Genomic DNA, 22,433 nt, shown 5'->3' on the forward strand with positions numbered 1-22,433 from the left:
GGTCACGGCGGGGAGGCTCTGGGCGCGGGCCGGGCAGCGAGGGAGCGGCCTCCGCCACTCGGCGCCCCCGCCGGGCCCCCTCTTCCTGCCGATCTGGGGCGCCCGGGAGCAGGACCAGGTGCCCACTCCCCCGACCAGCAGAGGCGCCTGGTGCCGAGCGTGGGGGGCGGCGGGGCGGGCTCGCTGCCGGCTCGGGGCTGGGGGCTTTCCCCGGGGGACGCGCCAAGGCCCGCTCCTGCTCCAGCCTTCCAGACTGGGTTTGTGTCCTGAAGTGACCTCAGCCTGACCTCGGACCGCGGCTTGTGACCTTGGCCTGCCCCGGCACCCTTGGCTTACATCGATCTCCTCCCCAGCCCCGAATCCAAAGCCATGACTTGCGCCCCTTCCTCGGGAGCGAATCACAGCCGAAGAGCCAGCAGTGGGGAGGAGCGGGGTGGGCGGTGGTGCTCCGCAGGGGCTGGCCGGTGCGGGTGCATGAGTGGGGAGAGGCAGGCGCGGAGTCCGATCCCCAGGTAGGGTCGGGTGGTGGTCTGGCAGGCGCTGAGCGGGGCTCTTGCAGGCAGTGTCCTTGTCGTCGAAGGCCGGTCTGTCCCGGGGCCGGAAAGTGATGCTGTCAGCGTTGGGCATGCTGGCGGCAGGGGGTGCAGGGCTGGCCGTGGCTCTGCACTCCGCCGTGAGCGCCAGTGACCTGGAGCTGCACCCCCCCAGCTATCCGTGGTCCCACCGTGGCCTCCTGTCTTCCCTGGACCACACCAGGTGCGCTGCCGGCCGACTGGGAGGGCTGGTGGGGCGGAGTCCTCGGCGCCCCTAACCCTTTCCCTCTCTTTAGTATCCGGAGGGGTTTCCAGGTATATAAGCAGGTGTGCTCCTCCTGCCATAGCATGGACTACGTGGCCTACCGCCACCTGGTGGGTGTCTGCTACACAGAAGACGAAGCTAAGGCGCTCGCAGAAGAGGTGCGGGGCATGGGCATGAGGAGGACCTCGGGATTGGGGCTCCCGCTGTGGTGGACGGCAGGGCTGTGACGGGGCTCTTGGTGGCAGGTGGAGGTTCAGGATGGCCCCAACGAGGATGGGGAGATGTTCATGCGGCCAGGGAAGCTGTCTGACTACTTCCCCAAACCCTACCCCAACCCTGAGGCCGCCCGAGCAGCCAACAATGGAGCACTGCCCCCTGACCTCAGCTACATCGTGCGAGCTAGGTATGCGGGCCGACCGCAGGGCGGTGTGGGGAGTGGGCAGGAAGGCCCAGCTCGCGCCAGGGCTGAGAGGCTTGGATCTGGTTCTAGGCACGGTGGTGAGGACTACATCTTCTCCCTGCTAACTGGCTACTGTGAGCCACCTACTGGGGTGTCATTGCGAGAAGGCCTCTACTTCAACCCCTACTTTGCTGGCCAGGCCATTGGCATGGCTCCCCCCATCTACAATGAGGTCTTGGAGTTTGATGATGGTGAGCAGCCCCCACCCTAGGAGCAGATGAGCTGGGTCTTCCTTTTCCTACCGCCAGGGATGCTTTCCGTGTCTTGACCCAAGAGGTCATGTGCTCTCCTTGGCTCCTGTACTGACTGTGAGCCAGCTTACTGGCAGCTTTCACAGCCCCATCTAGCCCAGGGAGGGCGGGGCGGGCCTCCCATTGCTCTTGACCATCTTGGCTGCATGCAGGGGGTCCTAGGGCCATCCCAGGTTGGGGAGGGACCCCAAAGGCAGCCTTTGACACTTAGTCTTGGCTCAGGCACCCCAGCTACCATGTCCCAGGTAGCAAAGGATGTGTGCACCTTCCTGCGCTGGGCATCTGAGCCAGAGCATGACCATCGCAAACGCATGGGGCTCAAGGTAAACAGCCGGGCGTGAGAGAGGGGGTGGGAACCGGGCAGGGGTCCTTCCTGCTTCCTTCCTCTGAGCCTGCCGCACCCCCAGATGTTAATGATGATGGGCTTGCTGCTGCCCCTGGTCTATGCTATGAAGCGGCATAAGTGGTCAGTCCTGAAGAGCCGGAAGCTGGCATATCGGCCCCCCAAGTGAGCGCGCCCAACGTCTGCTTGCTGTCTTGCCTGAACAGGCCCTCAAGCCAAGGAGCCACCCTGGACCTGTTCAGGCCTCGGCTGGCCCTCTTGGCCAGGCTCCTCTTTCTTTGGGACAAGAGGGAAAGGGGCAGGAGACCAGGTTCTAGCTCCAGATCCTTCAGCCCCCATCATGGAAATAAATTAAGTTTCTCAACACACATTGTATGAGCGCACCTGTTTGCAGGGGACTCTGGGACTAAGGCCTCTGCTCTCCAACTCAGGGCTGTCCTGTGCAGTGTAACCAACACGCCACGTACAGACTGAGGACTGTGGCAGCGCTCAAGGTGGGGAGTATCCAGCCGTAAAGGTGAAAAGGGCCTGGCTTGACCAGACATGGCCCCAGGGCCTGTTGGAGTGACGGGCCATTTGTCAGTTATTAAACCACTTGGCCTTCACCCTGTGGGCAGCAGGGAGCCCCTGGCAGCATCTCCACACGGGAGAGTCCTGGCCTCCAGGAGGAGGTGCTGCTGCTGCTTCTGGGACCGGACAGGGGCTGGGGAAGGGACACAGCCACCAGCAGTGCTAAGGAAGCAGAGCTCGGCAGAGGCCACTGGAGCATGCTTCTGATCTGCTGGTGGGACTGGAAGGGGGAGGGTAGAGGTGTTCTGGGATGGCACCTCCTGGCCATCCACAGGACAGCCACCAGGGTGAGTCTGGGTCAGAGGCCAGGCAGAAGTTCTGTTGTGAGGAAAATGGGAGGGTGGCCGTAGCAGCCCAGGGCCCTACCTCAGGGTTCCTAGTTTCTGAGCTTTTCTTGTCCTTGGGAGGGGACTGTAAGGAACATCCTGGCTGGAACAGCCTAGGGCTGGTGGCCACTAGGAAAGCGGGGAGCCAGGTGGAAGGAGGGAGAGCATGCGCCTGAGGGTTTCCTGGCGGATGACAGGCATGGCCAGGTGTTAGGGAAGGGGCTTTAGCTCAGGGGTCAACAGCCAGGATGGGGTGGGGTCCCTGGGTTCTGGAGCCTAAGCCCCCACCTGGGCCTGGCTAGGATGCCCCACCAACTGACGACCAGGCCCTGCCTCTGCGGAGTTTAGTCCCAGAGGGGCTGTGCCCTGCACACCGGCCTCCAGCAGCTCCGTCCACACAAAGGCACAGGGAAGGGGGTCTCAGCTGGCTCAGAAGTGTCTTTAATGACTCCAGATCGTGGCCCCTCCACAACCCTGGCTTGATCCCTAGCAAGCAGTCAGCAAAGGTCTCCTGAGAGTTTTAGGAGGGGGTCCAGGGACGACCTCAGGCCTGGAGGGACAGAGCCATCCTCTCTCCTTGTGACCTGGGGGGCGAGGGAAAGAGAAGTCGTCCTGTTGTCCCTCCCCCTCCCCACCCCTCCCCTCCTCAGCCTCTGGTACCTTTGGCAGCGGCGTGGAGGCTGCGGGCAGGGGGTCCCCCGTGCAGGGCTTCTGGGTGCTGCACATCTCACAGCCAGGGCGGCCAGGGGCATTGATGAACGTGCAGGAAGGGCAGGACCAGCCGGGCTGGGGAGGTGGGGAAAGCGTTGCTGCTTACCCTTCTGGTGCCCAGAGAGGCCCAGGCCCACTGTGCCCGGCCCCTCACCCACCTGCAGGGGGCTGGGGAGGCTGGAGGTGGTTGGCAGAGGAGCTCTGGGCTGCCCCAGTGACTGAGGAAACAGGCGACTGAGTTCCCCATCCATCTTCTGGGGACACTGAGGGCTGCGTCCTGTGGTGGAGGGGGCAGGGCTCAGGGGCGGGGCGGCCGCGCATCCCCTCCTCATCCCATCCGCACCAAGGACTGACCTGGGGCTTCTCGAGGCGCTGAGAGCAGGTAGAGGAAAGCAGGGTCCCCATCCCGCTGGACCCCGTAGGAAGCGAGGCTGCACTCGGGCGCACACAGGTGCTGCCCAATGACCCAGCGCTGCACAGCGGGCGGGAAGCCGACCTCCGAGAACACCTGGGGCGGAGCACCAAGGCTGGGCAGTGGCACTCGAAGGCCCCCTGCCCCCCAGGGGCTCCCCCAGCCCCCTGCTCACCTGCTCCCGGAGGGTCGCAATGGTGCAGTGGGGGTGAACGTGCAGCGAGATGTGGGCAGAGGATGCGGCGTCCTGAACTGTCACCTGTAGCCTGGGCCAGAGTACAGGTCAGGGGGAGAATGGGGACCCAGGAGGGCTGGGATGTCAGAGGGAGGAAGACCTCACCTGATGGGGCCAGGAGGGAAGCAGGCCTCCTGGAGCTGCACGCGGAGAGCCACGTGATGTCGGGCCAGGGTGGCTGCTGCTTGGGCTGCCCCCTTCTCGTCCCCATCCTCGATGGCTTGGGCCAGGCGCCCCACCAGCTCTTCTACAGGGAGAGTCGAAAAGCCGGCCGTCAGAGCTGAGCACGGACTGCTGCTTCCAACCCCCCCCCTCCCCAGGCCGCCTGCCTTTACCTTTCTCCATCAAGTCTCCAGGGCTCCAGCAAAGATCCACCTTGGCTTGTGGGGCCCCGAGTGTGGGTACTCCAGGGAGACTGGGCGGGGAAACGGGACACATTTCTAGGCCCAGGGCTTGGGGCAGGCTGCCTAGGAGGGAAGACGCAGGCTGGCCCAGGGTCTCCTGTAATCCGGCCCCCAAGCAGGACTTCCTCACCCAGGCCTCTGCTGAGTTCAGGTTTCCAGGACTTTAGCCACCTCCTGGCTCACCTCAGCCCATCCCCTGGCCCTTGGCCACGCATTAAACCAGGCCTCTCCCCACTCAGCCCTGGCCCTCAAAACCCCCTAAAAGGTCCCTACCAACTTCTCTCAGAGGTGAAGCTGCACTTGACTTTTTCTTGGGCTCTGGAATGCTTCTGGACTCTTCTACTGTCTAACCCCCCCCTATGCCCCTCCTCCAAAGAGGCCAGGCCACTTCTCTTGGCCTCTACGAGCCCTCTAAGCCAGCCAGGAATGCTCCCTTGGCCGAACCAAAGCAGGTCCTCAGAAGAAGCCTGCCCCTTTCTGATCACCAGGAGCCCTGTGTCCTTGGCCTCAGGGACACCCCTCCCCTCAAATGGCTCTACCCCCCCCCCAGAACACCTCAGGCTGCTCCCATCCCCAGCACCCTCCCCTGGGCCACTGCCTGCTCCAGAGGACCGGTACAGCGCGGCTGTGCTGCCTTCTCCCCTTACCTGCCACCCGAGGCCCAAGCCTACCTGTCCGCAGCTCCTGGGACGGCCTCAGCCCCTCAGTATTCTGAGCTGTTGCCCACTGTGACAGATAGTCCCAAAGATCTCTCTCTCACACACGCACGCACGCACGCACAGACACGCCTTGGGGCTTTTGTACCCGCAGCTTCCTGGCCACATGGGTGTGATCACATTAGGATCAAATTTCACTCAACTGACACCTTAAGGGGCCTGCCCTGCCACCCTATTTTAAATTGCAAACCCCTGGGGGCCCTGGATGGTTCAGTCGGTTAAGCACCTGACTTTTGATCTCAGCTCAGGCTACAATCTCACGGGTTTGTGAGTTTGAGCCCTGTGTTGGGCTTTGTGCTAACTGTGGAGGCTGCTTGGAATTCTCTCTCTCAAAACAAACAAACAAAAAGTGTGTGTAAATTGGTAAATTGCAAACTCCTCTCTTCCAGCATTCCCATCTCCACCATCAGACAGAATTTTAATCTTTTTCCAACTTAAATACTTTCTACTTGACGCGCAAGGTCACACTGGTGCCAAGCACACAGCACAGCGATTCCAAAAGCCTGGACGTTACGCTGTGGTCTTCCTCTCCTCTGGAAATGCAAGCTCGAGGAGGGCGGGAAGTCCAATCTCATTCACGCTCCATCTCCCACCTCTCCCACCGCCTAATGCCCTCGGCAGGGGCGGGTGCCAAGACACAGCAGGACGAGCGAGCGAGCGAGCGAGCGAGGGCATCCTTCTCTTGCTGCGAGCGCTGTGCCGTCCGGGCGTCCGCGCCGCGTCACACGGTTTTCTGCGCCTCCGGCAGCTCTTCTGACACGGCTGTGGGCCCTTTCCCCTCCGGGCTGCATTATCTACCTGTCCACCCTCTCTTGCTTCTCTCTCCTGGTGACCTGAGCTGACCTTTTTCTCCTGCCAATCTTTACCTCTCCTGGGCCCCACCCCCAGCCTAGATCCACCTGGGCCCTCTCCCCACAGACCCCACATGGGACCTCTGTCTAGGACTCCACAGTACCTTGTCTCTCCACCTTGGCGTCTCAGCCACCAAACCTTCCATTTAAAAAGCCATGAAATCCAGCCAATTCCATCTCCTAAGCAACTCTGGAAACACCCTTCTCTCCTGCCTTATCTGCTGCACCGTCCCCGCACAAAGGGAGGCCTCAAGCAGTCTTTTCATTTTTTTTAATGTTTATTTGTTTTTGAGAGAGAGAGAGAGAGAGAGAGAGAGAGAGAGAGAGAGCAGACGAGCGAGCGAGCACAAGTTGGGGAGGGGCAGAGAGAGTGAGACATGGAATCTGAATCAGGTTCCAGGCTCTGAACTGTCAGCACAGGGCCCGACACGGGGCTCGAACTCACGAACTGTGAGATCATGACCTGAACTAAAACCAGAAGCTTAGCCAACTGAATCCCCCGCCCCATGCCCCTCAACCAGTCTTCAGTAGCTCAAATCTGAGCCTGTCAGTCTCCCACTGAGTACGTTTCCATCGCTCCCGATGGAGGCTGTCTCCTCACCCAGACCCGGAGGGCCTGCTTGCTGGACCTCCACATCTGTCTGCTACTCCAGGCTCCAGCTTTTCAAGTTTTCCAGCCTGTTCCCCTTTTCTCCACTTTCTGCCTCCTGGGAGGCTTCCCAGAACCCCACAGCGGTGGGGTGGACCCAGCTTCCCCACTCCACCCCCCATCCAGGCCTGGGAGGCTTGGGCTTCTCTCCCAGCACTCGCAGTGCACGGCCGGCCACAAGGAGTCTTCGCTCCAGAGCACTAACCATTCTGTCCCTCCATGGTGGCGCCTCGGACTAGAGCTGCCCACCGCTGGGCTTCCTGAGGGTTGAGAAAGTGCAGGCTGAGGGTCCCAGGCCCTCCCGGCGGGGGCTGCAGCTCATGCTGGCTGGGGCCTCGGACCGTATAGGAAACGGACTCCAAGGGCCACTCCAGACTGACCTGAGGAAGGGGAGAGTGCGGGCTCAGTGCCTCCCGCCAGCACACCCCGATGACCAAAGGAGCCGACGCACCGTCCTGAGACCCTTCCTCCTATCACCTTAGGAAACCCTCAGAGAACTCCTATGAAGATTAGTAGTGTAGCACTTACGCACATTTTACAGACGAGGAAACAGCAACAAGGGGAAGCGAACTGCTCAAGGGCACAAAGCTGGCTAGCGGAAGGGACTGCCCCAGGCCCCGCGCCCCCGTCGCCCCCGCCACCCCCACTCACCGCGCCGGGGCCCGAGCCCAGGAGCTCCAGCCGGAAACGCCCGGGCCGCTCGGGGTCCGCGCTCAGCTGCAGCCTACGCAGCTGTGCCTCGGCGTCCAACCCCGCGCCCAAGGGCCTCACCGTGGCGTGCACAGCCAGGAGCACCGCGGCCGAGTCCGGGGCCGAGGCCGCCGCCGCGCCGCCCGCAGGCGGCACCATCTCTTGTCCGGCCTCGGCCCCCAAGTCCGCTTCCGTGGGCTCGGGCCCCTGAGCGCCTCCGCCGACCGGAAACTGGGGCCGCGAGCCTGAGGTTCCGGCCGTGGCCAGAGCGTCGGGGCCCGGTTCTGACCCTCCTGTCTTACCCAGGATGGACACGACCTAGAAGCTCGGCGGGCGGGAGCTGCAGCCCAACGGTCCGTGTCTACCCCCGCACCTGTCCGGAGCTAGACCCCGTTCCCAGGCTCCTTCCGAGCGGCAGGCCGCCCGGAGGGCGGGCGGGCGGGACGGGCCCACCCCACGTCTGTCCGCCAGCCAATCCTAGGAAGGCGGGCTGACACCAGGGGCGGGACAAGCAGGAGCCGCAACCAATGAGCGCCAGGAGAGGAGGCGGGAATCGCTCGTCCTAGAGGGGTGACGGGCAGACGAGACAACCAATAGACTTGGAAAGTAGGAGTGAACGGCGGGAGTCACTCCCAATGGCTATCCGAGCTCTCGATCCCGGCGGCTGGAGCGGGCCATTCAGGAGCGGGGGGCCGGGCCTTGCGGACGCTTGTTGTTGTCCGGCCCGGGGAGGCAGAGGTCGATCGCTCGGTCCTTGCTCTCTTGGGCCTTCTGTGGCGGTCGGCGGGCAGGTCGGTCGCGATAGTCGGTCGCCTTGCAGGGGCGAGGCTATGTCGCGGTGGCAGCCCGGCAGGGCCGGCAAGGCCGGGAGTAACGGGACGTCCTCGCGGAGCTTCTTCCCCCGGATACAGTGCGGCCCGAAAGGAGGCCGCGCCGCCCTCCGGTCCTGAGGAGCCCGCGCTACCCGGAGCTCACACCGCCTCCTTACCCGCGCCGAAGTCAACCGACCAGACCCGGCCCGGCCACACTGAGCGCTGCGCAAGCAGGTAGGTGTCCGCTGTGTGCCCGGCGCCTTGTCGGGGCCTTCAGAACTTCAGCCCCCAGCGGCCTTCGCGCCGACGCGCCTGCGCACTTCCCGGGGCGCACTGCCTCCTGGGATTTGCAGTTCTCCGCGGCTGGGTTGGGGTTTTCCTTAGCCCGGCGGAGAGGCGGGTGCGGCCAGGCTGACTCTGGAGCGCTAGCGGCCGGCCGACAGGCCCTTTGGGGATCTCGGTGCCTGCCTCTATTCCGTGGCGTCACTAGCTTCCGAAGAAATTAGGCGCACTTGTGGAGAAGAACGGAGAAAGCCTATGGGTCCCCTCTTTACCTCGCTAGAGAGCCTGTAGAACAGGGAAGGGCGCTGTGCCCGGGTGACCGCAGGGCCCCACCCCCGGGTGTCCTGGATCCTAACCCGGTGCGGGTTATGACTCTAGCTGAGGAGCTTGGCCGGAGAGGTGCTGCAGGAGTCCCGTGCTTGCGGGGGCTCACAGTGACCCTCAACCCTAACGGTGGGGGAGGCCCTTCTGTCGGGGTGGGCAGTGTCCAGGGAGATAAACCAGAGGGCCAGCGTGAGCAAGCTCCTGGTGCGCCCCCAGGTGTGGGGGCAGGGAGAAGGGTTGGCCGAGCTGGAGCCTCAACTCACCACCCTCAGGTAACAGGATCTAATCTGCCTCTCCTGCCAGCGCTGAGGGCTTAGGAGTAAGCCGCAGGAGGGACCAGGCTTGTTTACAAGGGCTCCACTTACTCGGTTGGGAGGCCGGAGGCAGATCCCCAGAGGCCGATACTCATGGACCGGCCTCCCATCCTCAGGCAGCACTAGCCCTTCCACGCACAGGACACCCTCCCCAAGGACATGAAGCTGTTGGAGAACTCGAGCTTCGAAGCCATCAACTCGCAGCTGACAGTGGAGACTGGAGACGCCCACATCATCGGCAGGTGAGGTGGGGGGGGTCGTGTAGGCTGGTGTCATAGAGACCCCTGAGTGGAACCTGATGGGTGGCATGCCCGTGGCCCCATGTGCACCCTGCAGGATCGAGAGCTACTCGTGTAAGATGGCGGGAGACGACAAGCACATGTTTAAGCAGTTTTGCCAGGAGGGCCAGCCCCACGTGCTGGAAGCACTGTCTCCCCCGCAGACATCGGGCCTCAGCCCCAGCAGGTAAGTGGGGGCAGGCTGCGTCCACTGTGAGCTGTGGGATGCACGCCAGTGTGGGCTGATGCTTTTCTCTGTGTAGACTCAGCAAGAGCCAAGGTGGCGAGGATGAGGGCCCACTGAGCGACAAGTGCAGCCGCAAGACCCTCTTCTACCTGATCGCCACGCTCAACGAGTCCTTCCGGCCTGACTACGACTTCAGCACAGCCCGAAGCCACGAGTTCAGCAGGGAGCCCAGCCTCAGCTGGGTGAGGGTCAGGTGGGGGGAGGGACCCGCAGCCCCACAGCTATCCCGACTGTCCTCCGGACTTAGAGTGGCCCCTGGGCTCTGCCCGGCTCAGGCCTCCGGTCCTGCGTCACAGCCAGGCCCAACCGTGGCCGTCCTCATCCTAGGTGGTGAACGCGGTGAACTGCAGCCTGTTCTCGGCCGTCCGGGAGGACTTCCGGGCCCTGAAGCCGCAGCTCTGGAACGCGGTGGATGAGGAGATCTGCCTGTCTGAGTGCGACATCTACAGGTGGGCTGCGTTCCTGCGGGCGGGCGAGGGTGTGTGTGGCGCTCAGGCCTTCATGCCACCTCTTGCCCCACGCTCTCCAGTTACAACCCAGACTTGGACTCAGATCCCTTCGGGGAGGACGGCAGCCTCTGGTCCTTCAACTACTTCTTCTACAATAAACGGCTGAAGCGGATCGTCTTCTTCAGCTGCCGCTCCATCAGGTTGGCCCTTGTCCCCTCCTTTCCCTTACTCCTGCTGGCCCGCACACCACTTCCCCAGCTGTACCCACCCCCCTCCTCCCTCCGACCTCCCTGGACGTCCTCCCCGGGGGCAGGCGGGGGCAGGCAGTCCTGAGACCCATTCCCACACCGCCCCCAGCGGATCCACGTACACTCCCTCGGAGGCAGGCCACGAGCTGGACATGGAGCTGGGGGAGGAGGAGGAGGAGAAGGAGAAGGAGGAGGAGGAGGAGGAAGAGAGCGGAAGTGGAGGCAGTGAGGGTGGACCCGAGGAGACCAGCGCCATGGAGGAGGACAGGTGTGTGACGGTGGCTGTGGCCTGCCTCTGGAGCCAGGGGTGGACAGGACAGAGCAGGCGCCTCTCGGCCTGGTCTCCTGGGAGCGGGCTCCTGGAAGCCCACTGTGTGCCACCTTCTGCCCAGGGTCCCGGTGATCTGTATGTGAGGATGAGGAGCAGAGGCCCCAGCTTCCTTCAGCTTCAGCCAGTGCCTGCACCCCCCACCTGAGGATGCCCCAAGGCCTCCCCAGCTGGTGGTCAGACCCTGGGCCCGCCACGGCTCCAGCGCCGCCCGAGGCCACGCCCACCCAGCCCTTCGGCTCCCGCCCGCAGATGTCTGCTCATTCCCGCGGGCTCCGGGTGCCCATGCTGTGGTTGGGCTGGACAGCACAGGGCCTGGTGGGAGGAGCCACTGCCCTGCCCCGACGAACTGACACAGGCAGGGGCAGCTGGACTACAGAGTTTATTTTTGTATTTTGTGCCGGATCAGGCCTGGGCCTGCACACTCCAGTCCAAAGGGCCCAGAGACCCAGTAAGCAGGCCCCTGCGGCACCCCCCTGATCTTGGCCAGCCCCTGACGCCCACCTGTCCCACCCTCCCCCCTACCTTGCCCATTGGGCAGCGTGCACTGAGTGTCACTTTGCTGCAGCTGGTTTGTTTCCAATAAAAAATTTCTGTGATTTTGTGGGGACTTAGGCTCTGCGCTGCGTGTGGGGCGGGGTCTGCGTCAGAGGCGGGGCCTACTGCCTCCGGTATCCTAGCAACGGCCCTGGGTGCTGTTGAGCGGCCTGCAGGCGTCGCAATGGAGACTGGAGTGTCAGATGCCAGCAACCCCTTTTCAGTAGAAGGTGACAGCCTGATCCAGGACCTCGACCTGTATGATACCGACAACTATGACGTCCCGGACCCAGGGCTGCTCCAGGAAAAGAACGGTGAGGTGGCCTGGCCTCGCCGCCCCAGGTGCCCCCAGCACAGGTCCCACTCAGGCCCCGGCTCTGTCCGCCACCACCCAGCACCCCCGGGTAGTCTCCTAATCCGGTGGGGCCCTCAGGAGGGCCCCCAACCGCCTCCAGCCTCTGGCGTTAGGGAGCCAAGACCACACGGTGACAGTTTCCACTGCTAACCCGCAGAGTCCTTTTCGGAGCCAGACTCAGGGCTTGTTACCAGCAGCTGGCAGAGGCAGAACATGGCCCCGAGCGCCCGTGCCCGCCAGCTGTGGCTGCTCCTCCGCGCAGGCCTGCATGACTTCGTGGAAAAGGTGGGGCTTGCCTGTGGCACCTGCCTCGAGGCCTCTTTCCTGGCCCACTTCTTCCCTAGCTGTCCCTAGTAAGCCCCCAGCACAGATCCCCTTGGCCCCCCAGGCGGGTGCACTCCCTCTCCCCGAGCTGAACGCAGGCCTGCTCACCCTGGCCCGCAGGAAAAGAGAGCCGAGCTGAGCGTGGCCCGCTTGACACACGGCCTGGAGCCGCTGGGCCACCTGACGGTGGCGTCTGGGCTGCTCTCAGTGGCGCAGGACCCAGTGGGCAGACACTTCGTGGTGCTGGATGGCGCAGGCCACCTGCACCTGCACAGAGAAGACGGCTGGGCTTACGAGAAGCTACGCGCCCCAGCAGTGCTCACGGGGCTGGTGACGGTGCCGGGCCCGCTGGGTGCTGTGGGGCGCTTCGTGGGCTGGGGCCCTGAGGGGCTGGCCATCCTGAAGCCTGACCTCAGCCTGCTGTGGCTGAGCAAGCCAGAGGCGGTCAGGGTGCCGGGCCGGCAGCCCATCTGCTGTCTGCCAGTGCCCAGCTTGGGGCTGTTGCTAGTGGCAGAGGCAGGCGGCAGCCTGGTGCTCTGGAAGTTCCATTCAGGGGGTCGCCGCCTGGTGCCATGTGGGTCACCTCTGCAGCTGCCACCAAGCCCTGCAGGTGCACTCACCCGTTTGGTTCTCAGGCCCCTGCCCTCTCGTCGAGTCCCATGCTGCTTTGCGGCCTCTGGCTCGGCTGTACTCACCTTTGATCTGCACAGCTGGGCTCTCGTAGACGTGCGCCGGGACCTGCATAAAACGTGAGGGGTGCCTAGGAACCCGGAGGAAGGTGGGGTGAGGGAGGACAGGTGAGCCCTGGCAGGGGCGCGGACGCTCACACACCAGGAGGTGCTGAGTCTGCGGGGCCCCCCTTCCCTTTCAGCACTATCTCAGACCTGGCCTACTGCAAGGCAGTGGAGGCCGTGGTGACCGCTTCTCGAGACAGCACGGTCAAGGTGTGGGAGGCTGACTGGCAGGTCCGGATGGTGTTCGTGGGCCACACAGGTGTGCCATTCCACTTAGGCTCCTGAGGCCCGTTATCTCTCCACCCCGTGTAAGAGCCCCGGGCCGTCCGGATCTCCGCCAGCTCTGGCCCGGCTTCTCTGGCTCATCCAGGGCTCGCTCCCCTTCGCTAATCCGCTGGTGCCCCTCCCACAGGCCCAGTGACAGCTGTGGCCGTGCTCCCGAACACCGCCCTAGTGCTGTCAGCCTCGCAGGACGGGACGCTGCGCACATGGGACCTGCAGGCGTCAGCACAGGTGGGCGAGGTGGCGCTGAGCGGCTGGGGCCGAGCGGTGCCACCCAGGCACGTGAACCGTCTGCTGGCGCCCGCCGGCCCCGGCTGGCCGGTGCTCGCTCTGAGCGCGAGCGGTGTGGAGCTGTGGCGTCTTCGCGAGCTCTACTCGCCGTTGGCGCAGCTGTCGGCGCCGGTGCTCCTCCTGCAGACCATGCCCGCGCTGCCAGCGCGCCCCGAGCTGCCCACGCGCCTCGTGTGCGCATGCGCCGATGGCTCGGTCTACCTGGTGTCGGCCGCCACGGGGCACTCCGTGAGCGCGCTGCTGCTTGACCCGGGGGACTGCGCAGCCTCGCTGCTTTATTGCCTGCCGCGTGAAGCACTGTGGCTACTGACACGTGCCGGGCACCTGGTGTGTGCCAACGCTGCGTGCTCCCCCATGCGCGTGCTCAACCGGGTGTGCCCGCCCCCGGCCCCTGCGCCCAGGCCCTGCTGCCTGCACCTCTACAGCCACCTCACAGACCCCAGCAGCGCGTTTGCCAGCTGGGAGGTCGTGCGCCGGCATGGGGGCGAGCTGGGCCCCAGTGACCTGGCCCCGGCTCAGAAGGACAAAAACCGGTAGGTGCCGGAGCTGGCGACATGGGGCAACGTGATAGTGCTCATGCCAACTGGCTGATGTCATGCGTAGGTACCTGCCCGTGGTGGGACACACAGATGGCACCCTGTCGGTGCTCGAATGGCGCTGGTCGAAGACCGTCTTCCAAACCGAGGCACACAGCCCGGGTCCCGTCACTGCCATTGCATCTACCTGGAACACTATCGTGTCCTCTGGTCAGTATCTCTCCTCCTCCCCCCGGAGCTGGCCTGGGAACCCCTCCCCTCCCCCCACAAGAGCAGTCCTGGCTCCTGCCCAAACAGGCGGAGACTTGACCGTGAAGATGTGGCGCGTCTTTCCCTATGCTGAGGAGAGCCTCAGCCTGCTGCGAACGTTCTCTTGCTGCCACCCGGCCACGGTACTCTGTGCCCTGGGGAACCGGGTCACTGTCGGCTTTGAGGATCCATACAGCGCCACCTATGGCCTGGTGCAGTTTGGCCTGGGCGACAGCCTCCGCTCTGATCACCGGCCCCAGGATGACCCCATGGACCACATCACTGGTGAGGGACAGGGCCAAAGTAAAGCCCAGGCCATCAGCTGGCCCTGGTCCCTCACCCTGAGCCCTGGTCCTTCAGGCCTGTGTTGCTGTCCCACCCTCAAGCTGTATGCCTGTTCCAGCCTGGACGGCACCGTTCGCATCTGGACGGCCCAGAACCGCCTGCTGAGGTGGGCTGGTGCTGGGAAGGAGGGAGGGAGGGGTTGGGAGCCTGTGGGCAGCCAGCGGGGCTCCCCTAGCTCTGCCCCCAGCAGAGCCCAGCGGCTGGACAGGGGGAGGGGCCTGCCCCTGCTCTTGTCCCACTGTCCTACTCTGGAGCAGGGCTGGTCTCTCGCCCTGGACACTCCCTCCAGGCTTCTGCAGCTGAATGGCGCCCCTCAGGCCCTGACCTTCTGCAGCGACAGTGGCGACCTGGTGCTGGCTCTGGGCTCCCGACTCTGCCTGGTGTCCCATAGGCTCTACCTGCCCACATCTTACCTGGTTAAGGTATTCAATGAGCACAGGATGGGCAAGGTGAGGCTGGCGTGGCAGACAAGCCCCCCAGACCAGAGCTGTAGGTCCCTTTCTCCTTTTCAGCAGCTGTGCCAGACAGTCCCTAATGTGGTGGCTGACCCTCCGCTGCCACTGACCCACCAGGAGTCGCTGACGCCGGCCCAGCTGCAGAGGCTCGCCAGCCTGCATGGGGTGGCCGGTCTCAGGTCTGCTGGCCGGCCCAGCTGCCCTGTCCTGGAGGCCCCTGCCTAGCTGCCCCGCGTCAGGGCCTGGCTGCGTGCACCCAGCACAAGGGCCCAGAGCTCCCAGGCCACTTAGGCCACCCCAATCCTGTCCCAGCCCTGGCGTCCCCACTCCTGGCTGTTGGCTGTGTCCTGACAGAGGTCTGGCCATGCCTACCCCCAGGTGCTTGTCCTGGCCTCTGCCCTGTCCCACTGGTGATGACATCTAGTGTCCCACCTGTGCCCACCCCTGTCTGCAGCACGGACTTGTCTTTCATCCATCACCAGACGGCAACACCTCAGCAGCCGGTGCTAGAGGAGGTGGGGTGGGTCCCGACCCCTGAGCCCCTCACCACCCCAAGGCCCTAGGCCTGCAACCTTCCCTGGGCTTGGGTCACGCACTTTCGGTCCCTGGGGGAGGCCTGGGATCCCCGTGCTTGTCTGGGAAGCAGATGACAAGGCTGAAGGAGCAATGGGCTGACCCCTAACCCCTACTCCAGGACTTGGAAGCCCTAGTTTCCCGGGATCAAGATCTGCAGCTGCTGAGACTGGGGCTGGTGGTCCCGGCAGCCCACCCCCCACCCTCCTGGCAACAACGCCAGGAGGCCTTTGACAACTATCTGCGTCTGATCTATGGCCCTGGCTTGATGGTGGGTGTAAAGCCTCCGCCCAGCCTCAGCCCTGACTCCAGGCCGTCCCTTCACCCCTGGCCTCAGATGCTGCCTATCCCTTTTGCACCCCTTCCAGGGCATGCATTCTGGAAGAGAGTCCCAGCAATGGAGTACTGTGACCCTCACATTGGAGAGAGAGCCCTGGGACGCATGTGCCTTGCCCACAGCTGCCCTCAGTCTTAGGCAGGCTGAGGTCTGCACTGAAGCCCCAACAAGGCCAGCAGCCCTCCCCTTACAGGACCTGGGAGCCGGGGGCCAGCACTTTGCCCACCGTCCCCATGTCCCCTTGCCCAGCCCACCCACCCACCGAGGGGTGCCCAGCAGGGCCTCCCAGGTAAGGCCTCCCCCCCACACCTCTACCCTGACCCCATGACCCTGCCCCCCCCCCCACGACTCCTCCTCCCTCCCTCAGCTGCTGGCCCGCTCCTCCCTGAGCGGCAGCCTGGGGCTCAGTCTGGACCTGCACCTGCAGTTCGAGCGGCTCCAAGGGGAGAAGCCTGTGGTCCCGGGTCTACCATCCCCCGACATACAGCACAGGGTGAGGGGCCCAGGCAGGTGGGTGCTGCCCACCCAAGAGCAGGGCTGCAGGGGCACTGGGGGTCCATGCTTGGCTCTGAGCCCCTCTCCTATCCCCAGATCCCCCTCTTGATGAAGAGGCGGCCCAAAGAGCTTCTCTCCAACCTCCGAGGTTTCTTTCCTGCCTCCATTCAACCTTACCAGGTGAGAGGCCCGCCTCCCTCCAGGGGCAACTTTCTTGTGCGCCCCATCTTCCCTTTGCTGCAAATCTCTTAGTCCAAGCTGACCTACGAGCCACCTGCAGCCCTCCCCGCCCCTCCTGGCCAGCTCAGCTGTGGTGTTCTGTGTGGGCCCTGACTCCTTGCTCTCTGGACACCAGCCGCCAGAGGCCCAGAGAAGACACTGGGCAAAGCCAGAGCGTCTGACTGTGCCACATGCCTCCTCCCCAGAGACAGTGCTGGGGGGGTGGGGCGGGTGCCACATAGACTCTGTCTGGAAGACCAGCACTCTCTCTAAAGGGAGTCCGTAGGAGCTGGCCCCTTGCAATCTGCCAGCTTCCCAGCGTCTCCCATCCCAGAGTTCCTGCACACCCCGCCACTGTCACCTGACCAGGGGGGTCGCTGATCCTTCTCGTAGCTGTACCATCTGGCCATACCCGCAGCCCACCTCTCCAGGCTCCTACTACTGTTCTTAAAGACATCCCTGTGCCAGGGCTGGGGGCCAAGTCCTGCGGGGAGAGAGTGTGGGGGTGTCAGGGTGCCCCGGAGGCCAGCGGCTGCCCAGATCTCCTCCTCAGTCATCACAGCTGACGCCTCCCTGAATGCTCTTCCATCGGTTTCTAAAGGTTCTTCTTGCCTGTCTGTTCTGGGTGTTGACTGAGAAACGGGCAGTCGAAACCTGGGAAGCACAGATTTGGTAGCAACCCAGATTGTGTTCTGTTGACCAGCAAAAGCCGGGGTGTTCATTTGCAAATTGCAGAAGCATTAGGAAACTCACACCAGTTGCTTTCTGAAAGTTGTGATTAGAAGATGTAATTGCATTGTACCTGTCACTGGTTTTCTGAGCACTTTGGTTACAGGAAAAGAGCTTTTGCAGAGTGTCCTTTTTTTTCTTTTCTTTTTAAGATTTTATTTTTAAGTAATCTCCACACCCAGTGTGGGGCTTGAACTCACAACCCTGAGATCAAGAGTTGCCCGTCCTACCCACTGAGGGGACAGAGTGTCCACTTACGTGGGAGAAGGCAGGGGCGGCAGTCCGCTGTTGAGCCTCTGCCCTGCTCCGTGTGGTTCCTCTTTCAAAAACAGGATGAACTTTTAGTTCCTAGTCTGTGCCAACCGCAGGTTTTACACAGGTGCCTGTGGACGGGGTGCCAGCCCGGTTCAGCTCCCGGAGACCCGGCAGCGGAGCTGGACTGGCCAGCGGGCGGGGTGGGCGGGGCTCGTGCTCACAGCCCACCCTGCCGTGTGCCCACCTGCAGTGCTGGTGCAGGCCGGTCCGCTTCCCCGGCAGCGTGCCCAACTCCGTGGTGCTGCAGCAGATGTGGCCGCAGGGGGAGGCCAGCGGCCTCGGAGCCCTCACCCCGCCGACCAGCCACAGCAGACACAAGGCAAGGGAGGGTTGGGGGGCTCACCCCTGGGCTCTGCGGAAAGGGGCCCGAGTTCCCGCGGCGAGCCAGCGGCCACCCGTGCTCTCCCCTCTGCAGTCAGACGGGAGCCAGGACGACATGCGGCATCTGCGAGGAAGTCATACCAAGTGGGAGCCGAAGCTGGTCCGGTGGTGGCTGGGGGAGGAGAAGCAGCAGCGGCGGCGGCAGCAGCAAGAGCTGTATCTGGACTGGGCCTCAGACATCCTGAGCCCACGAGGGCATGAGGAGGAGGAGGAGGAAGGGGAGGTAGGCACCTGCCCGGCCCGGAGCTGCCTGGGGAGGAGCCAGGAGGCCGCCCGCAGCTGTTGCCGCTGCTCCCGCAGGGCTCCAAGCACCCGTCGACGCAGTCTTCCCCGGAGCCCGCACACGCTCTCGAAGCCTCCGCCAGGATCCAGGCCTCTCGCGGCCTCTCGTACCCTGACGGGCGCTCGCTCTGGAAGAAGCGCTACGGGCATCTGCCCAGGTTCCTGAGGTTTTTCGTCTGCCAGCACTGGTTCAAAAAGCTGTTCCCCATCTTCACCCTGAAGGTTCGGGGCCTCGGGCACCTGGGAAGCGCAGGCCGGAGAGGAGGCGGGCAGTCCAGGGACGGGGCCTCAGCCCGTGGTCTCGCAGGCGTACCCCGAGGCGGGCACGGCCGAGGGCCTGGCCTCGCTGTTCATAGACCTGCTGGAGGAGGCGTCCTGGGCAGACTGCGTGCACCTCCTGCGAGCGCTCGGGCGGCTGCTGCCCGATCTGAGCAAGGACCTCTGTACCCGGCTGCACGGCGTCCTAGTGCGCTTGCTCAACCTGGACGAGCCCCCCAGCCTCAAGGTGCATCTCTAGCCCCGCCCCGGCCCCGCCTGCCGCTCCCACGCCGGGGTTCCAGCACCTTATTGCTCCTCTGCACTCAGGACCCGACGCAAAAGCGGTTCGTGATGCTGGCGCTGCAGCTCCTTCTGGCCTGCTCCCTGGAGTCCCACGAGGTGGTGCTGGAGATCCTGTCCTACTTCCTCTACTCTCCGGCCTCCTGCCGGTGAGTCTTGCTCCCCTCACTACCAGGTGGGGAAGGCTTATGGATAAGCCAGCTGCTCATCACTGTCCCAGGCCCCGGCTCAAGAAGCTGCTGGAAGGGCTAGGCCTTCAGGATCCACAGGGCTTCCTGTTCAAGGAGATGATGACCTGGGTCCAGGGCCCGGATGCCAACTCCAAGGCTGTAGTGCGCAAATGCTGTTGCCAGAAGCTGGAGGAAATGATCCAGCGGCTGCAGGTCTGGGTGGATGGGGGAGGGCGGGGGACACTTACCAGCAGAGTCTCTTGTCTTTTCCCAAGGCTTTGGGGCGGGGGGTGTCCAGGTAAGGCTGGTTGGCTCTTTTGCCTTGCTCTGTACCTGAGCTCATTGGTCCGCTCCCGTTGTCTCCCAACCTCCCCATCTCTGGGGGTCTTCCTGGTCCTCTCCAGGGAGCGATCTGCAGGCAGGTCCCAAGCTTGGGGCTGGAGGCAGCACCACTCAGGCCTCTCTGCTGGGGGAGGGAGAGCCTCTGCCTTGGGGTTGGCAGTGTTGTCAGCTGGCTGCTTCCCCCATAGACGGAGTCCCTGCGGCCTCACGTAGCCAGGTTGTCAGAGGTGCTGCCCAAGGTTTCCAAGACTTCGGAGCTTTACCCTCCTCCCAAGGAGGCCCCGTCTCAGACTTCCGGGCTCTCCGGGTCACCTGTTCATGTCTCAGTGACACCCTCGGTTCATTCCTGGGCTCCCTCATTGGTGGTCTCACATGGGGAGCTGGACATGGCCACCCTTGAGTCCCAAGCCCAGCAGATGCTTTCACCAACGGGCTGTGGGCCGACCAGACGCTCGCTGTCGGAGACGCTGCTGCACTTCTGCCCCTCGTCCGAGATACACTGGCGCTCCTCAGCACTGCCGGATGCTGCGGATGAGCCACCGCCACTGGAACAGACAGCCTGGTCACGGTCGCAGATGCTGGACCTGGAGCCGATAGATGCGCTCAACTTCTTCTGCGGGCAGCAGCGGGCCTGGCCGCAGAGCCTCCCGCTGGCAAAGCCTGAGAGCCCGTGCCTGAGCCTGCGCCCACCTGTGCCCAACACAGTGCTACCGCAGCCCTGGGATGGCCGGTGAGGGGCCAGCAGGCTGGGACAGGGCCTGTGTGGGGCAGCTGAGGGGCCGAGGGGGCCAAACCCACTTCCTTACCCCTCCAGGCACCATCCCATCCCCCGGCTTCAGGAGGCCCAGGTCCAGAGGTGTGCAAGGAGACTACAGGGTGAGTGGGGACAGGGGGAGAACTGGACCTTGACTTCTGGCTTCACCCCAGCCTGGGACCTCACTGTCCTGCTGGCCTACAGGCCAGATGCCATCCCAGGTCCGGGTGGGCAGCACCCTCCGTGGCTCCATCCGGATGATGAAACTGCCCCTGCCAAGGGTGGAACTTCGGCCCTTCCCCCCGGACTGGCCCAGGCCTGCCCGTCCGCTGCCCCCACTGCTCCTGCAGCCCACCTTGCAGCGCTACTTTCTGCCAGATGCCACAAACCCTGACAGCTACAGCTGAGCGGGCTGGTAGCCCCTGTCTCTTCTTCCCTCCAGCCTGGGGTCAGGAAGTGGCTCTCCAACCAACTGTTCTATATCCCTGGGAATAAAGTCCAGAGGTCATGGCCAGAAACCTGGATGCCACCGTCATCTTTGAGGGCTGCAAGGGTGCACAGGGAGGTCCTGCTGCTGTCTTGTGAATCTCCCAGTGGCCAGCTGCATGTGCATGGCAGGGGCTGGGGCCATGTTGGAGTTGGCATGTGGGAACTTGTAGGCCAGCAAGTGACCAGGCATGGAGTGGGAGGATCTAGGTGGCCACAGGGGTGTGTGTTTGTGTGTGTGTGTTAAAGGGGGTGGGGGCGGAAGTCTGTTGGTGCCTTTGTTACCCTTAGGTTGGAAGAGAGAGGAATTGATGGGGTCCCAGGTGCTTTATTCAAGAAGCAATAGAAGGGCAGCAACCCTTTGGACCCTTGTACCTGAAAATTGTCAGGAGACATACCTTGTATGTGAAGTACAGGGTCTCAGAGGGCTTTGGCTTCCTTCTAACTGTTGGAAGCTCCCAGGACACTGGTCAGACAACTTGTGGGGGTCAGGTGTGCACCGGCTGTGGGGGCACCTTTGTGGGGGGCCGGTCCAGCTTTTATGTCCTTCTATTGGGCCATCAAGCAGCAGTTTCTTTCCTGTGAATGTTTTCAGCCTCCGACTTTAGAAGATTCTTCTCTATGGCTCTCTGGTTAGAATTAGTACCGCCCTCCCCACCCCAGCCCGGAGCTATAGAGGGGCCCTTTCCTCGAGGAGGGGGCAGGGAGCCCAGGGCTGGAAGGAGATGTGACCCATGCCTGTGAAGGTGAGGAGCAGGAGGCCCATAGTGGCCGCCACCACAGGCGTTTCCTGCTGTCAGTTATAAAAGCAATAAATTCTTTTTAAAATGCTAACATGAGAGGGGCACCAGGCTGGCTCAGTGGGTAGAGTGTGTGACTCTTGAATTCAGGAGTTCAAGCCCCACCTTGGGAATAGAACTTAAGAAAATAGGTAAAAATAAATAATTTGTAAAAATATCAACATGAGAGGGTGCCTGGGTGGCCCAGTCACTTAAGTATCCAACTCTTGGTTCCAACGCAGGTCGTGGTCTCACAGTCATGAGATCAGTGCAAAGCACAGAGCCTGTTTGGGATGCTCTCCCCACTCTGCCCCTCCCCCACTCCCACGCCCGACAACGAACTCTTTTTTTTAATGTTGATTTTTGAGAGAGAGGCACAGAGCACTAGCAGGGTTGGGGCAGAGAGAGAGACACAGAATTTGAAGCAGAAGCAGCTCCAGGCTTTTCCATGTCAACACAGCCTCACCTGGGGCTCCGAACCCACAAACCACCCACAAACCACGAGATCATGGCCTGAGCCACAGTCCAACGCTTAACCTACTTAGCCACCCAGGCCTCCCTCAAAATAATTAAAAGAAATTGAAAGTATATCATGACCAGGTGGAGGTTATGACAGGGAATACAGGCTGGTCTAACATTAGAAAGTCATCCCGGGGCACCTGGCTGGCTCAGTCTAAGGAGCATGCAACTCTTGATGCTGGGGATAGAAATTACTGAAATAAAGTCAATAAAAGTATGTGATTTTTCCAGTTGGGATAGATCTCTGCCCCGCCCACTATGGAAGAGGGGCCATGTAATCCTTCAGCTACCAGTGGCTGGTTGGTCTCTCGGGGACCGAGGTCACACGGAATTCAACCCCTGATGTGTGCGATCCTCCAGGGCCACCCTCTCCAGCGGCTCGGGGCTGGGGGCGGGGCACCCGGTGCACAATGCGCAGGGCCTTGGTGTGGCCCCGCCTCCGCACGACGACCCAGCCCCGCACGCAGAGTCGACAGCCTCCCGATTGGCGGCTGCGGCTTTCGCTCCCCTGAGGGGCGGGGCCTCCGCCCCGCCGGCGGCGGGGGTGATCCTCGCGGGCATGGGGGAGGTGAGGAGCGGCGTGCGTGCGGCGGCTGGTGGGCTAACTCCCACAGGGTCGCCGATGCCGGAGCTCGGCCTGGAGGCGGAGATGGCGAAGCTGCTGCTCTTCCTGGGGCCCGGGGAGCGG

General features: G+C 63.2%; 5 protein-coding genes and 1 long non-coding RNA gene across 8 annotated transcripts in view; 4 read left to right on the forward strand and 2 right to left on the reverse strand.

Moving 5' to 3' along the window:
• The window catches only part of LOC115278885 (cytochrome c1, heme protein, mitochondrial), a 2,440-nt gene extending 220 nt beyond the window's left edge, over window positions 1–2,220 (forward strand). The window contains exons 2-8 of the mRNA XM_029923352.1: window positions 354–433; window positions 546–756; window positions 830–956; window positions 1,044–1,201; window positions 1,289–1,449; window positions 1,732–1,832; window positions 1,917–2,220. Coding sequence (XP_029779212.1) covers window positions 354–433; window positions 546–756; window positions 830–956; window positions 1,044–1,201; window positions 1,289–1,449; window positions 1,732–1,832; window positions 1,917–2,021 — 943 coding nt within the window. The 3' untranslated portion in view covers window positions 2,022–2,220. The remainder of the gene's footprint in view (window positions 1–353; window positions 434–545; window positions 757–829; window positions 957–1,043; window positions 1,202–1,288; window positions 1,450–1,731; window positions 1,833–1,916) is intronic.
• A 948-nt stretch (window positions 2,221–3,168) lies between these two features.
• SHARPIN (SHANK associated RH domain interactor) lies at window positions 3,169–7,677 on the reverse strand. 2 transcript variants are annotated; one of them, XM_029923184.1, is made up of 9 exons: window positions 7,378–7,677; window positions 6,932–7,106; window positions 4,442–4,573; window positions 4,212–4,353; window positions 4,047–4,137; window positions 3,814–3,967; window positions 3,618–3,736; window positions 3,409–3,534; window positions 3,169–3,332 (listed from the first exon to the last, which is right to left on the reverse strand). In XM_029923184.1, the coding sequence occupies exons 1-9, from the start codon at window positions 7,573–7,575 to the stop codon at window positions 3,246–3,248; spliced, it is 1,224 nt and encodes a 407-aa protein (XP_029779044.1). In that variant the 5' UTR covers window positions 7,576–7,677; the 3' UTR covers window positions 3,169–3,245. The 2 variants fall into 2 exon arrangements, with proteins under 2 accessions (XP_029779044.1, XP_029779045.1); XM_029923185.1 differs by lacking the exon at window positions 6,932–7,106 and having other exon boundaries at window positions 4,047–4,130; window positions 4,442–4,569.
• A 427-nt stretch (window positions 7,678–8,104) lies between these two features.
• On the forward strand, window positions 8,105–11,300 carry MAF1 (MAF1 homolog, negative regulator of RNA polymerase III). 2 transcript variants are annotated; one of them, XM_029923186.1, is made up of 8 exons: window positions 8,108–8,462; window positions 9,265–9,390; window positions 9,485–9,613; window positions 9,690–9,855; window positions 10,001–10,122; window positions 10,203–10,322; window positions 10,480–10,638; window positions 10,763–11,297. In XM_029923186.1, exons 2-8 carry the CDS (start codon window positions 9,308–9,310, stop codon window positions 10,782–10,784), a joined length of 801 nt encoding a protein of 266 aa, XP_029779046.1. In that variant the 5' UTR covers window positions 8,108–8,462; window positions 9,265–9,307; the 3' UTR covers window positions 10,785–11,297. The 2 variants fall into 2 exon arrangements, with proteins under 2 accessions (XP_029779048.1, XP_029779046.1); XM_029923188.1 differs by lacking the exon at window positions 10,480–10,638 and having other exon boundaries at window positions 8,105–8,462; window positions 10,763–11,300.
• LOC115278717 lies at window positions 11,065–13,334 on the reverse strand. The gene is made up of 4 exons (XR_003903055.1): window positions 13,137–13,334; window positions 12,610–12,652; window positions 12,023–12,181; window positions 11,065–11,491 (listed from the first exon to the last, which is right to left on the reverse strand). It is a non-coding gene; the product is annotated as an uncharacterized LOC115278717 (long non-coding RNA).
• WDR97 (WD repeat domain 97) lies at window positions 11,337–20,479 on the forward strand. The gene is made up of 23 exons (XM_029923189.1): window positions 11,337–11,554; window positions 11,750–11,875; window positions 12,035–12,663; window positions 12,786–12,907; window positions 13,061–13,754; window positions 13,825–13,967; window positions 14,055–14,291; window positions 14,367–14,457; window positions 14,641–14,773; window positions 14,864–14,985; window positions 15,261–15,321; window positions 15,501–15,650; window positions 15,748–16,005; window positions 16,084–16,209; window positions 16,308–16,391; window positions 17,665–18,078; window positions 18,156–18,359; window positions 18,445–18,642; window positions 18,723–18,844; window positions 18,916–19,078; window positions 19,396–19,937; window positions 20,022–20,083; window positions 20,166–20,479. Exons 1-23 carry the CDS (start codon window positions 11,420–11,422, stop codon window positions 20,366–20,368), a joined length of 5,019 nt encoding a protein of 1,672 aa, XP_029779049.1. The 5' UTR covers window positions 11,337–11,419; the 3' UTR covers window positions 20,369–20,479.
• Window positions 20,480–22,241: 1,762 nt separating this feature from the next.
• The window catches only part of HGH1 (HGH1 homolog), a 2,818-nt gene continuing 2,626 nt past the window's right edge, over window positions 22,242–22,433 (forward strand). Inside the window, exon 1 of the mRNA XM_029923427.1 lies at window positions 22,242–22,433. This exon is cut by the window's right edge and continues 455 nt beyond it. Coding sequence (XP_029779287.1) covers window positions 22,305–22,433 — 129 coding nt within the window. The 5' untranslated portion in view covers window positions 22,242–22,304.

Source organism: Suricata suricatta, chromosome 15 (assembly GCF_006229205.1).
Source record: "Suricata suricatta isolate VVHF042 chromosome 15, meerkat_22Aug2017_6uvM2_HiC, whole genome shotgun sequence".
In the NCBI taxonomy this organism is placed as follows: domain Eukaryota; kingdom Metazoa; phylum Chordata; class Mammalia; order Carnivora; family Herpestidae; genus Suricata; species Suricata suricatta.

Coding starts and splice junctions, on each gene's coding strand:
- SHARPIN (XM_029923184.1), bottom strand. CDS start 7,575: ATGGTGCCGCCTGCGGGCGGCGCGGCGGCGGCCTCGGCCCCGGACTCG. Junction 4,354..4,441: donor TGGAGACTTGATGGAGAAAG/GTAAAGGCAGGC, acceptor CTCTCCCTGTAG/AAGAGCTGGTGGGGCGCCTG. Junction 3,737..3,813: donor AGCGCCTCGAGAAGCCCCAG/GTCAGTCCTTGG, acceptor CCTCCACCACAG/GACGCAGCCCTCAGTGTCCC.
- MAF1 (XM_029923186.1), top strand. CDS start 9,308: ATGAAGCTGTTGGAGAACTCGAGCTTCGAAGCCATCAACTCGCAGCTG. Junction 9,856..10,000: donor GGGAGCCCAGCCTCAGCTGG/GTGAGGGTCAGG, acceptor TCCTCATCCTAG/GTGGTGAACGCGGTGAACTG. Junction 10,639..10,762: donor AGCGCCATGGAGGAGGACAG/GTGTGTGACGGT, acceptor CCTTCTGCCCAG/GGTCCCGGTGATCTGTATGT.
- WDR97 (XM_029923189.1), top strand. CDS start 11,420: ATGGAGACTGGAGTGTCAGATGCCAGCAACCCCTTTTCAGTAGAAGGT. Junction 11,555..11,749: donor TCCAGGAAAAGAACGGTGAG/GTGGCCTGGCCT, acceptor TAACCCGCAGAG/TCCTTTTCGGAGCCAGACTC. Junction 14,774..14,863: donor CCACATCTTACCTGGTTAAG/GTATTCAATGAG, acceptor TCTCCTTTTCAG/CAGCTGTGCCAGACAGTCCC.